The sequence below is a fragment of the Oppia nitens genome, unplaced genomic scaffold (assembly GCF_028296485.1).
Source record: "Oppia nitens isolate AA-2021 unplaced genomic scaffold, nextdenovo-longstitch-racon4-pilon3 scaffold8_pilon_pilon_pilon, whole genome shotgun sequence".
NCBI classification, from domain to species: Eukaryota; Metazoa; Arthropoda; class Arachnida; order Sarcoptiformes; family Oppiidae; genus Oppia; species Oppia nitens.
This window is the reverse complement of record NW_026533252.1, coordinates 1871331-1884458: the sequence shown is the minus strand read 5'-3', so window position 1 is coordinate 1884458 and position 13128 is coordinate 1871331. Positions and strand designations below refer to the sequence as shown.

At 23.2% G+C, this 13128-nt stretch overlaps 3 protein-coding genes across 3 annotated transcripts; all 3 read right to left on the bottom strand.

Annotated features, from left to right (window-relative positions):
* Positions 1–666: 666 nt before the first annotated feature.
* On the bottom strand, positions 667–1673 carry LOC128964131 (uncharacterized). The gene is made up of 3 exons (XM_054310690.1): positions 1637–1673; positions 1147–1332; positions 667–1049 (listed from the first exon to the last, which is right to left on the bottom strand). Exons 1-3 carry the CDS (start codon positions 1671–1673, stop codon positions 667–669), a joined length of 606 nt encoding a protein of 201 aa, XP_054166665.1.
* Positions 1674–2327: 654 nt separating this feature from the next.
* On the bottom strand, positions 2328–7867 carry LOC128964221 (neprilysin-2-like). The gene is made up of 15 exons (XM_054310783.1): positions 7838–7867; positions 6606–6823; positions 6107–6268; positions 5924–6028; positions 5587–5798; positions 5332–5511; positions 5163–5249; positions 4949–5073; positions 4645–4867; positions 4356–4532; positions 4127–4230; positions 3496–3612; positions 3382–3442; positions 2936–3312; positions 2328–2440 (listed from the first exon to the last, which is right to left on the bottom strand). Exons 2-15 carry the CDS (start codon positions 6718–6720, stop codon positions 2341–2343), a joined length of 2145 nt encoding a protein of 714 aa, XP_054166758.1. The 5' UTR covers positions 6721–6823; positions 7838–7867; the 3' UTR covers positions 2328–2340.
* A 2464-nt stretch (positions 7868–10331) lies between these two features.
* Positions 10332–11301, bottom strand: LOC128964130 (astacin-like metalloprotease toxin 5). The gene is made up of 4 exons (XM_054310689.1): positions 11271–11301; positions 10992–11165; positions 10805–10919; positions 10332–10734 (listed from the first exon to the last, which is right to left on the bottom strand). Exons 1-4 carry the CDS (start codon positions 11299–11301, stop codon positions 10332–10334), a joined length of 723 nt encoding a protein of 240 aa, XP_054166664.1.
* Between the last annotated feature and the right edge of the window lie 1827 nt (positions 11302–13128).

Here is a 13128-nt window from a genome sequence, read left to right as displayed (position 1 = left end):
ATATTTAAAAATCTTTTATAAACATAAACTAAGCATTAAAAGCAAATTAGTACTAAATATGCAAAGTTAAACGTATAATCTTAATTAACGGCTGCGGCGACACATTTTTTATATTATAAAAATCAGTGGTAACGGCGATAAAAAACAGCGGCGATGGTTACTATACATAAAATCAACAAATAATATTATACCCGGACAGAGCATTCAATCATGTTTTAATTTTTTGCAGTTAAATATCTAATTACTTAAATAAATAAATATTTTTATATATTATAGCTCTCTCTCTCTCTCTCTCTCTCTCTCTCTCTCTCTCTCTCTTTAAAATAGTCATTTAATATTGAGATACATAAGTGACTAGTAATCTCTCCAATAAGTATTTATCTGTAAGTGTTTTGTCATTTTATTATCCCTATATTGCGGTACCTTCTGATGAGTCCTCCCGCGACAATAGAGGACGAAATAGCGCTATCAATGCTATTAATTGTGCCGCAGTTCGTGGCCAATGGTGTCGTAAAAGTTTGCCGGTTAGGCAACAAAAATATAGAGGAAATTGCAATTATCACTAAAATTTTAATAATTAATTTTGATTCCTCTAACTAAACAATTACATAATTTATATAATTATTTGTTTAATAATATGATTTATTTGTAATACAATTGTTATATTTAACAGCACTTATGATAACTACATGAATCATAAGTTAAAATATCGACAGTCTTTTTGTTTGAAGAATTGGCTTCTAGACTACCGGTGCTAATCATCTGATTTAAAATAATTTTGGTGGCCATCAATTCAAATGCTTCGTCAATATTGGCACCGGTTTTGGCCGAACACTCTATAAATGGTATACCCATTTGGCCGGCAAACTGTTGACCTTCCGATACGCTAACACATCTATTGTCTGGACAGTCGACTTTGTTTCCAATCAATATGACACCCATATTATCATTATTGTCACCGAAAAGTCTAATTTCTCGCAACCAATTGATTATAGCGTTAAATGTTTGTCTATTTGTTATATCGTAAACCACTAGTACTCCATGAGCTCCTAATTAAAAATAGTTTAATTAAACAAATCACACAAATTGAAAAAAACTGATAATAATGTTAAATAACAGTAATACTGTATTTTATGTCATCCATACCTCTATAATATGATGTAGTGATAGCTTTAAACCTTTCCTGTCCAGCCGTATCCCAGATCTGCAACTTAACACCGGTTCCCGCGATTTTGAGAAACTTGACTTTGAAGTCAACACCAATCGTACAAATATATTGTTGATTAAACTCTTGATCTGTATATCGCTTTAAAATACTGGATTTGCCGACACCTGAGTTACCAATTATCAGGATTTTTAATAATTTACATTTTTCATTGAAATCCATTAAATTTAAATATTAAACTTTTACTTATTAATACGTATAAAAACTAATAATATAAAAATTATTAATGTAAAAAAGTTAATGAATTAATTGAAATACTGATAAATGCTGTAATTAATTAAATAAATGCAAATATTTTGTCAATATATGTAATAAAAATAAAAATATATAATTACACACATTATTGTACATTATTTTCATACTCTTTGTTTAAATAAAAAATATATACATCTATTATATAAGTAATAATACTATATATAGGTATAGTAAGTATTGAAATAACGTACATGTATCTATATGTTATATACAGTACTTTAAAGGTTTAAATTTCATTTAATAATATCAATTTATTTATACCTATTATATTAAAAAATTAATAATTTATATGTAATATCAAATTGCAATAAATATTTATGTGATTAGTTATTAACAAAATTTAAGTGATTTATTTGCAGAATTTAATTATATATAATTATTTTTTAAATATTTTATCTCTACAAAATTATTGCACAAATATATGTAATTAATATTTTATATTTATAAAATATTACAAATTATGTGAAATAAACTACAAAAAATTGATAAACCATCAATTAATAACTTTATATCTTATTTTGAAAGTTATAATATACAGTACACAATAAATAATTTATTTAGTTTAATTTTATTGGTTAGTTTACTTAGTTTATTAATTATGAGTATAGATTTAATTACAGTTAAGAATATTTAAATTATTTAATGATTAATAACATATATATATAAATATTTTTATTAAATAAAATAATTTAAATTAATAAATTAATATACAATACATATTGTAATACTTAAAGTAAAAAAATAAATATATTTTAAAAATCAAACAAATGTTAAAAAAATAGATAAATCTATTGTAATAAAATAATTTTTAAAAATTATATTCGTTATATAAATATGATAATACAGTATATTTAGGTGTTTCACCAAACGGTGCATTTATTGATGGGATTCATAGCGGAACCAATGGGACAGTTGAATGATTTGGCAAAGTCTACTAAATTGGAGAGCACACCAATTATCCTATTGATTAACATAATTAAATAGTTAACATTTAATTTACATAAAATAATTTTAATATAGTTTATATTAAATTATTTATATATTGTTATTACTTTAACTTTAAACTAGTAATTATTATTCTAATATCAGTAACTTTACAATTATTTCCATTATATAAATTGTTACACCAGTTGGTACAGTATTTAAAAATATAAATTATGACTTAACTAAATCTAAAAATAAACTAACTAAAACTAATAGTTAACTAAATTATTATTATTATTTATATTTATATAATTACTGCATTATTAAAATTGTTAAATTATCTACAAATATTGATATTGCAATTGAATTATCATGTCTATCAAGTTAACAGTACTGTACATATATGTGCTATTTAATATCCAGATAACTAAATGTGTCACTAAACAAATATCTATAATATTATACCGATAATTATAGTGATTTGTATTATAAAAATGTATTACAAAAAAACAAATAGTAAGTATCCCTAACCTGTATTTACTGGGACTGTGAGAGTCTATTTCAATCATGAGTTTCAGGTGCTCCAGACTTTCCTTACTGCACGACTGTATGCCGTAACTGATCCAAAACAGCTGTTCCGGCGTATACTTGAGTCCCGGCAGCAACGGTTCGCTACCGTTCCTCTCGACGTATTTCTTGTAGGCGCGGAACGCCTGTTTGATGCCTCCATTGTCGGCTACATTTTCGCCCTGTGTGTTGATGCCATTCAATTGCATACCTATACTCTCAACGGTATAATTGGCGTATTGGTCTATAATGCACTGACACTTTGTTTTAAATTTCTGGTCAGTCGATGAGTCCCACCAATTGTTTACTTGACCTATAGAGTCAAATTGTCTACCAGTGTCCTAGTTTTACAATAGTTGGACAAATAAATCTATTGTAACAAATCTTAAATCAAAAATATAAAAACATACATCAAATCCATGAGTTATTTCATGTCCGGCGACTTCGCCAATAGTTCCGTAGTTTAGATAACTTTAAATTAAAAAATAACATTATTTTTATAATTAAGATATTATATGACAAACTTTGGCCGATTCTTGTTGTAGAAGATTCCCTGAAGAATACCGGCGGGAATGACCATTGCGTTCTCCTGAGGATAATAAAAGGCATTCACTTCTGTCACTTCAGCGTATTTTCGCCAACTATAAGACATTCAAAAAAATTTTTTTTTTAGTTATATTGTATTTTATTTTTTATAATTTTATTATTATTACATTATTAATTACATAAATCAAATTAAAAAATTAGTTTAGGAAAATTAAAATCACATAAACAGATATAATTGACATTAAATTATTAGTCTAATTAGTTTTAGTATTTACATTAACTAAACGTAATCACACTGTTTTGAAATCTTTGACTTATTTTTAACAAAAAAAATATTTAATTACTGAATAACTTTATATTCGTCACTCATGTAAGAAATATTGATAATTACTTACAATTTGTTAAATATTTGACTAATGCTTTTAAATGAATACAACACTGTTTTGTATTCAATTGTTTTTATGCTAAATAAAGATCATTATTATTATATTTATAATACTTCTAACAATAAATAAATAGATAAAATTGCCATAAATACAATACTATTTGTACTAAATTTATAAATTATTTTTTTAAAAATTAAAAAATTTTAATTTCCAAAACACTCACTCGTTTTTATCGTTAATTTCTTTTAATTGACTAAATTGAAAGTCGTTTAACCATTTATATGCATTGATACGATTTTGAAAATAATTGTGTCGACTGAAATTTAACTGCAATACAAATCATTATATACACAGAAAAAACAACAAATTTTATACATAAAAAATCAATTTAAAAAAATCAAATGTTAAGAACATAATGTCAATAGTGATAACAACAACAACAAAAAACATACATCTTTATAATGATGAATAATATTGTTGATATCCCTGAGCTGATCGGGATATCCTATCTTAAGCTCCATTTGCTTGAGTTTATCCATCGCGTGATTCATTGTCGTCTTCTCCATCCAATCGATCTCATGAAGAATGCGCTCGAATTCTATTTTAATATTCTTCACGATATCGAGTGTCTGTTCAGACAAATAAAGATAAAAATAATGTTTTTATGATCAAAATTATATCAACATTCATAACAAAGTTTATACATAGCATAGGTAATCAACAACAACATAAAAATCTAACCATTTGTTTGTTTTCATTGTTAAAATAAGTGTCGACATAAAGATTGGACAGACCGATCCCGAGAGTCGACTCTACAATATTGACACACTGTTCCCAACGCGGCTCCTGTCGCTGTTTGCCGAGCACTCGGGCGTCGTATTCAGTCTTTAAGTTTCGCCATTTGATACCCATTGAGCCGATCTCTGAAAATACTATTCGCCACATCATATAATTGGCTAAAATCCTAATTTTATTTTAATGAAACATAATTTATATTTTAATGCAAACCATATAATAAACTTTTTTCTTTATAATTAAAAACAACCTTTTCTTTGTCTGAGGTAAAAGTAAATCAAGTGATTGGATATAATTTTTATCGCTAACAATAATTTGTTCATCACTTTGAACCGGAGATGTCGTATAATTATTGATTAGTGATATCCAATCTGTCTGTTAAATATATATATCATATATATAAATATTATTGATTGACAACTAATTATTCTTATATATATAGGATATAACTTAAAATAACAAACATTTGGTGCAATTATTGTCAACTCATCGATAGTCATCTTATTGTATAATAGACTCATATTTCTTCGCTCTTCTTTGGGCAACGAATACTGGATTTTATAAAATAAAATTATGAAAAATATTTAGAAATATTAATATTAATTAAAAATATAAGAAATAAAAATATAATACATTTGCTAATTGAGTTTCAAAATCCAGCACTTCTTTCATCTGTTTTTTGGCGACCGTTTTATCGGCGCCTAACAGTACAGCACTTTTAACCATTAATTCATAATAAGCCAAAACAGATGAATCATTTAATCCTTTTAACAATAGATCTCTATCATAGAGACCCACAGATAGCTGATCCAACTATTATTAATATATATATTTATAAATATTACTTATTATAATGAATTAAAAAAAACTATTTAAAAATATTGATACATAAAGAGCTCTCTTTGATGTGTTTTTGTCGTCGATGTCCACAAAGATAGCCATCAATACATTGTCGTAAAGTCCATATTGTCTGAGTTTAATATAAGAGTCAAACCAATTAAAATTATTTTCGTCCCATTTGGTCGGTTCGATGACAGGCCAACCACCAAATTTTAATAGCAGATCTACCAGAGGTTTGTCTCCAATCTTCTCTATTATTGCTATCAAATAATTTAATCAAAAATTATAACAATACATAATAATGTCTTATAACTTATATAACATATTAAGTTATAAGTACAGTATATTTTCTTAATTAAAAAAATATATTTATCAAAATTCATACATGTATTCATACAACTGTAGTATAAATCTTTAATTTTAGTAACAATCGGCATCTTATTGTCATTATTGATGACATTATTATTGTTGTGGTTTTCTTCAATTAATACTAAATCAAATTAATTGAATATAAATAATAAATTATTTTTTTAAAAATCAGTTTCAAATCAATGATCATTTAGTAAACCTCTAAGTTTTTTATTGAGTTCATCCTGTAATTCATCAAATGTTGATTGAGATGACTTGTGCTCCGGTATGACTGTGCTCTCAATCCATTTGCCGCAAGAAAACTGATAAAAGTCATCGCACGGAGAGACAGTCTCATCGATGGTCCGCAAAATTCTGGCCGCTTTTTACCGAAAAAATAATAATTAAAATATATTTTTAACAAACTTATTAGTAAATAATAAATTTAAACTTAATTTTAAATAATAGTATTTTAATATTTTATAAACTAATAGTAATAATAATTTTAAATTGAAAATTAAGGATTAGTTTTGCACTTTATTTCTCGTTTTTCTCTATTACTGATTAACTGATAGCTTATCAGCGATTTTGGGAAATTCATGATTTTTCTCAATTATTAAATTATTATTTTTAAAAAATAATTTTAATGATATTTAATGCATTTATTTAAAATAAAATAAATAACTAATAATTATTAGCATTTTATTATAAATACATACCTTCTTTAATACAGTCGTGAGTGAGACAAACATCCGACGACTGTTTATGTAGTGAATGTGCGGATGAGTTGATAATCAATATGAGTGTTAATAGTACACCACTGATGGTCAACATTGTGTACGGAACAGATAGTCGGGCCAGTAATGTGTACGGCTTGGGTATTGTAGGTATTGGTGTTGAGACTCTTGGTTGTTGCTGATGACGATGAGGTCCACCGCTAAATGTATTGAATTTTTTTTTACAAAATAATAAATTGAAATTACAAAATAACTGATTTTAGAGTCAGGTGTGCATTTGGATTGTATTTAATAGCTTTTCGTAAAAATATGTGATATATCTTAGTTGTACTGATTATATCGTAACTGGATTTACATCTATGGCTATAATATTTTATGGGTTTATTTTTGATGACACAGTACTACTGGTTTTTATAAAACCAAATACAGCTTTATTTGCTTTTTAATTTTATGAAAATATTACTGAAAATTATACTGTTATTTAGACATTGATATTTAATTTATATATATATCATATAAATACATGTACATATTAAATACTCTTTGTTTATGAGATTTATTTGCATTGAAATTATTGTACGATATTATTGCAATTCAATGTTATACAGTATTTAAGCAAATTCTTCAATTTTGATTTTGCAATACAATTGATTGATACAATATATTTAGTATATTAAATATATTTATGTTATTGTTTAATGAATAATAAATTGCATGGCTTTTGTTTTGTTGCATAATATATACTTTATTTATATTAATGCAGATATAATAAATATTATGATTGATTTGGTCAATGGGTAGCAATTTCTATTGTTTTATTATTGTATTGTATTATTAGTACAGTGATTATGAGATAGAAAAAATCAAACACATAAATGTTACATAATATTATATAAACCTAATAATAAAGTCAGATACTAAATAAAATTGTTAATAAAATATTATTTATAAATTAACAAAATTAATAAAAAAAAATAACTGTATTATCGATTTATTCATACTCAAGTTTCATATAATTTATGAGCTAAATAATTCATCAAATTTTTAATTATTAAAATTTTCTGGCAATAAATAAAATTAAATATTTTAATAGGGACAATAAAAATGATAATGTTATTTGCAAATATTTAGTTTATTAAAATATTTATTGAAAAATATCGTGCAATTATATATATATATATATTAATAAAAATAATAATATAAATATAACATACTTTTGATTGGTATTTGTTGTTGTATTGGTAATCCCTTGATCACTAACATTGCAGTCATAGTTATTATTAATATTATTATTATAATGACTATTATTATGATTATTATGATTATTAATAATATTATCATCAATAATTACATTTGACATATCTATCAAAATTATATTTGGATTTTTATTTGCAACTATAAAAACAAATTATTTATTTATGAGCTTTTTTCAGACATTATAATGAATTAATTTTTTTTATCTAATTTTAGAAATTATTAAATCAGAGGTGAATTTGTTTATAAAAAATATGGTATTTAATATTTAAGTGTTAAATTCGTGTGATAATAAAAAGCCAAATATTATTATTATATATAAAATAATGTGTAAATGTTTGGCAAACTTTTAGGCCTAAAATAGTAGTAATAGTGTTTCGGTTCACTTAATAATTAGCATTTGATCCAAAACTCAAAACTAAATAAAATGAGTTTTTAAAAGTTGTTTTTAAAATACAATATTATAATAATATAAATTAAAAATACAGTATATATTATAATTATAATGAATAACTAACAAACCATAAAAAATTATGAATATGTTTGCGATTTATTGTTTAGTTTAAAAAACAATAATCATATGACAACAAAAAACTAGTTAACTGTACATCATCTTTGAAATAAAAATAATAAAAATATTTAGCCATTTGTTTTAACAATTATTGTTGATTTGTATGTTTAAGCGCTATTTATTTTATATTAATACTAAAAGTACTAAAAATAGAAAAATATTTTATACTTTCTGAATAGTTTAATACAATATTATAAAAAATAATAATTTTGTTAAATAATTAATTTTATTTCACCATGAATAATATTTGCTTAGATATAAAGATACTTAAGATTATATTTTTATATAGAAAATATATACAGTATATATATGTAAAATTTTTAAAAAGTATCTAGGATAATTGATATAGACACGTTTGCAAAAATAAGTAATATTTATACATTATAATTTATGCTAAATTATACTGTATAATTTTTATTTCGAAATATAAATAGTATAATACATGAAATTCAGTACATAATGTATATCCCGTTAATATTAAACATTTAAATCCCAATTAGTATTGCATTAGTCTTATTATTTTTGCTTAAAGTAACCAATTTAACGATCATATGATAAATATAAATAAATATTATTTAAAACAAATGTTAAATAATATTAATTTAATTATAAGCTTATTACATTTATAATCACAATCAAACAATATTATCAATGCATTTGACAAATCAATATTTTATAATGAGATGACTTTTTAAATAAAAATTTAAAAAATAGATAATTGACAATTAATGATAAATTTTATAAAATTAGTGTAATAAACTGTAATGTAATGTAAATGTAAAATATGTAATAAACTAATGCAAAGTTTTACTTGATGTCAATATTTTTTAATAAAAAATAATTTCAAAAAAAAAATAAAAATAAATATAATATGTTATGGTTATTATTAGTTAGCAAATGTCATTTTGATGAACAATTTTTTGTACAATTACTTTAATAATAGTTTCGCAATACTCACTTAGTATTATTAGACAGGGTTAAATTACAATATTGCCTAATTTTTTAGTTAGCATATAAAAATTATTTTAAAAGCTGTAAATATATTATTGTGTCATATTTCAGTTGAATAATATTTTTTGTGTATATTTTATAATTATTAAAATATTAATTTATGTAGAAAAATGGCACATAACTGATAGCTTATGTAAATGTAATTAAATATTAAAATTTTCCAATTAAAAATAATATATTTCACAATATGTACATTACTCTATTAACTTAATTGTAACCACATATACAGTATATTCAAAATGATATAATCTATTTCTAAAATCTAATTTTAAGCCATCCTTATGTTTAATGCATATACAGTAGAAAATAATTACTCAATTAATGAGTATATACAGTATAATGTAAATTTATATACCAGTATTACAGTATATTTGATAGTTAATAAAAATATAATTTAGATTTTGCTGGTATCTAATATCTTTTCAATTAACAGTTTATTTTTAGACAAATATAATTTTATAAAAATTTGATTATTTAGTATTTCATAATTTCAAGTCTATTTTTTAACTGACAATTCAATATTTCACATACAAACTAAAGATAATAACTTAATTTTTTTCTACAAACACTAGTAGGATATTTAAAATTTATATACAGTATAAGATTATTATTATATTAAATATCGGTATATATATATTTATATATATAATTGAATATATTTTTTTGTAATATAATTTGATAACGTTATATTAAAAAAACAAAAGTGTAAATACTATATAAAGTTATATTAATCAAAAATATAATTATTGCATTAATATAATCATTGAATAGTTATTTACATACTTCAGTAATATATTTGTTATTTTATTATTTGTTTCATTACATACAATATATCATATATTGAATAACTATAAAAACGATACTTCATATCATTATTTATTACATTTATACATCAGATTAAGTGTTTGTACATCGAGTGGACTCAAGTGTCTCTTGAAGTGAGACTCAATCAGTCGTACGCCCTTTGCTTTGGCAGTCATAGTATTTTTGCCATTTTTACTGAAAGCTGTATTTCCATAAATCATAATAGAGTTGTAATCAAATTTTGTGTAAATTTTGTTTTTCTTTGTCGAAATCTTCTGGAACTGATCCTGCATACCATTCTCTATATTATTCCAATGAATAGTAATAAACTGATCCCTGTCCGATCTCATGTGCTCGTGATAGAAGCCCAGTGCGTGTAGTATCTCATGCATTGCGCTCCCGATATCGTGACATCCGGTGCCCAGCGATAGATATTGACGGCCACCCGCTTTGCCCACTGTCGAGTAGCATCTGTTTAGAAAATAGGATAGTTGTCTAAGTAATTAAGTAAAGTTTTTCAAAGTTGACAGTTGAGACCTACCCGTCCCCTTTGAAAAATTGTATGTAATTGTTTTGATTAGTTCGCTGTCGAAATTTGACACAAGAACGGGACTCAATGTTTTTCATAGCATTTTGTATAAGCCGTCGATGACTCGCTGCACAAGTAGTTTAATGAAAGTGAGGATAATATATAATTAAATTGTTATCCAAATTTATTGTATACCTACACAATGAGTTATCTATACGATAGTAGACGAGACCATTAGGCCAGAGAGGTGTTGTTGTGCCGGACGCCCGTTGACTGCTTCGGGAATTTTTACGGGATTTTTGTTGGTTTCTTTGATTTCGTTGATTTTGTTGACCATTATTTTGTCGCTTAAATGTTATGAAATTATTTGATTCTGTAAATGAAAACAAAAATATTTTCTACTATTATAAAAGCTTTTATTTAATTCATTAAATAGTTGTAAAAATACATTTAACTATTTTTTAAAAAAATAGCTGACCTCCAATTATATCGTTAATAATAGTTGTCATAATTAAAAATAAAATCAAACACTTTAACATAATTTTTTAAATATAACATAATATTTTTTTCTATAATTTATTTTTTTCTAAAAAAATTGAAGATTTTTATTAAACATTTTATTTATTGATAATTATATACTGATATATTACAATACATTTAAAATTATTATTCTTTAACATATTATTAAAATAAAATAAAATAGACTAAATAACATTGAATTAAATAAAAAATTTTAATATGATATTAAACTAAAATACTTTTATTTATTCAGGCTATTTATATTTTATAAAAAATATTTTTAGTGCATTTTAATATTTGTATTAATACAATGTATATGTAATATGTTTAATTAATTTTATATAAAATATTTAAAAGTTAAAATTTTAAAACAATAATTTTTTGTATATTTTAAAATATTGTGTGCAATTGTGAAACATTATTGTTTATTATAATGTAAGAGAAATATTTAATGTGTTTATTTTATAATAATTTGTATAGACTTTATTTTAATCATATATTAATTTGTAATAAACTTAATTATATTTATTAATTAAGAAAAAGGTATTCTATATAATGATATTCTATTATTTAGTATAAAGTAAAATATAGACTAGGTAATTTTTTGAATATATTGATATAACCATATATCAGCTTTATAATTTTACATATTTTTACATTTTCAAAATATAATTATAATAAATAAATTTGTATACAACAAAAATATGACAAAATTATAATGAGTACAAACATCTGATTAAACAAAATTAAACTCTTTTTGATCATTATTTTAGAAATGTTTAAACTATAATACAATATACGATTAATTTGTTTAAATATTTAACTAATGTTTGCTTAATATTTGTTATACAGTACTTATATTAAGTTTAATGTCACATACAATAGCATTGAATTCATACCTGTACATTTATAATAAAATACTCAAATCATATGATAATTGTTAAAATAAATATTTAATTTATATATATAATTAACTATTGGAATGATTTGAATGATATTTATGTATATATCACTCAACTGGTCCCGGAGTAGATGTATTGAATGTGTGAAATGAATGATTTTTATGGATATTCAATGAATAGTTTGCACCAATTTTTGGTTGTTTGCTATCGGTTTGAATGATTTTTTCAATGTTACTTATATTATCAATAATAATATCATTATTTGATTGACTTATTGTATAGACATTGACTTTATTGGTTTCACTCTCTGGGGGTGTTGTCTGTGTCTCAGTTGTCACCAGTATTTTACTGACTGTTGCCTTATATATATCGCTTGAATTGATTCTGATATTTGCATTTGGATTCACTTCTTCTTCTTCCTCTTCTTCATGTTTATTGATCCCAACCATAGATTTATTTTCTTTTTCCTGATTTATTGAGTCATTTGTAGGACTTATTGTTTTTGTTTCTCCATTATTGGTGATTAGGGTTTCCCTACTTTCACTGAAATTGATCTGTAATTAAAAATATATATAAATTTTTAATATAAATTTTATATTTAAATTATTTGTTTACATCTTTTCTATGAATGAAGCCATAGATTATAGCACTAAAACTAATAGTTAAACCAATTATTGAAATAACAATTAATACAATTTTGATGACAATGAATGATATCGTAGCCATTTTAATCTTGTCTTCAATATTTCCTTCAATTTCCATAAACTATTCAATATATTAAAATTAATAAATGTTTTTAATTTATTATTTAAGTAAATATTTTTTTATATATTTAAAATAATTTATTTTGATTTTATTTTGTAAAAATATGTAACTCTATTTATTATATATACTAGTATATTATAATACTATACA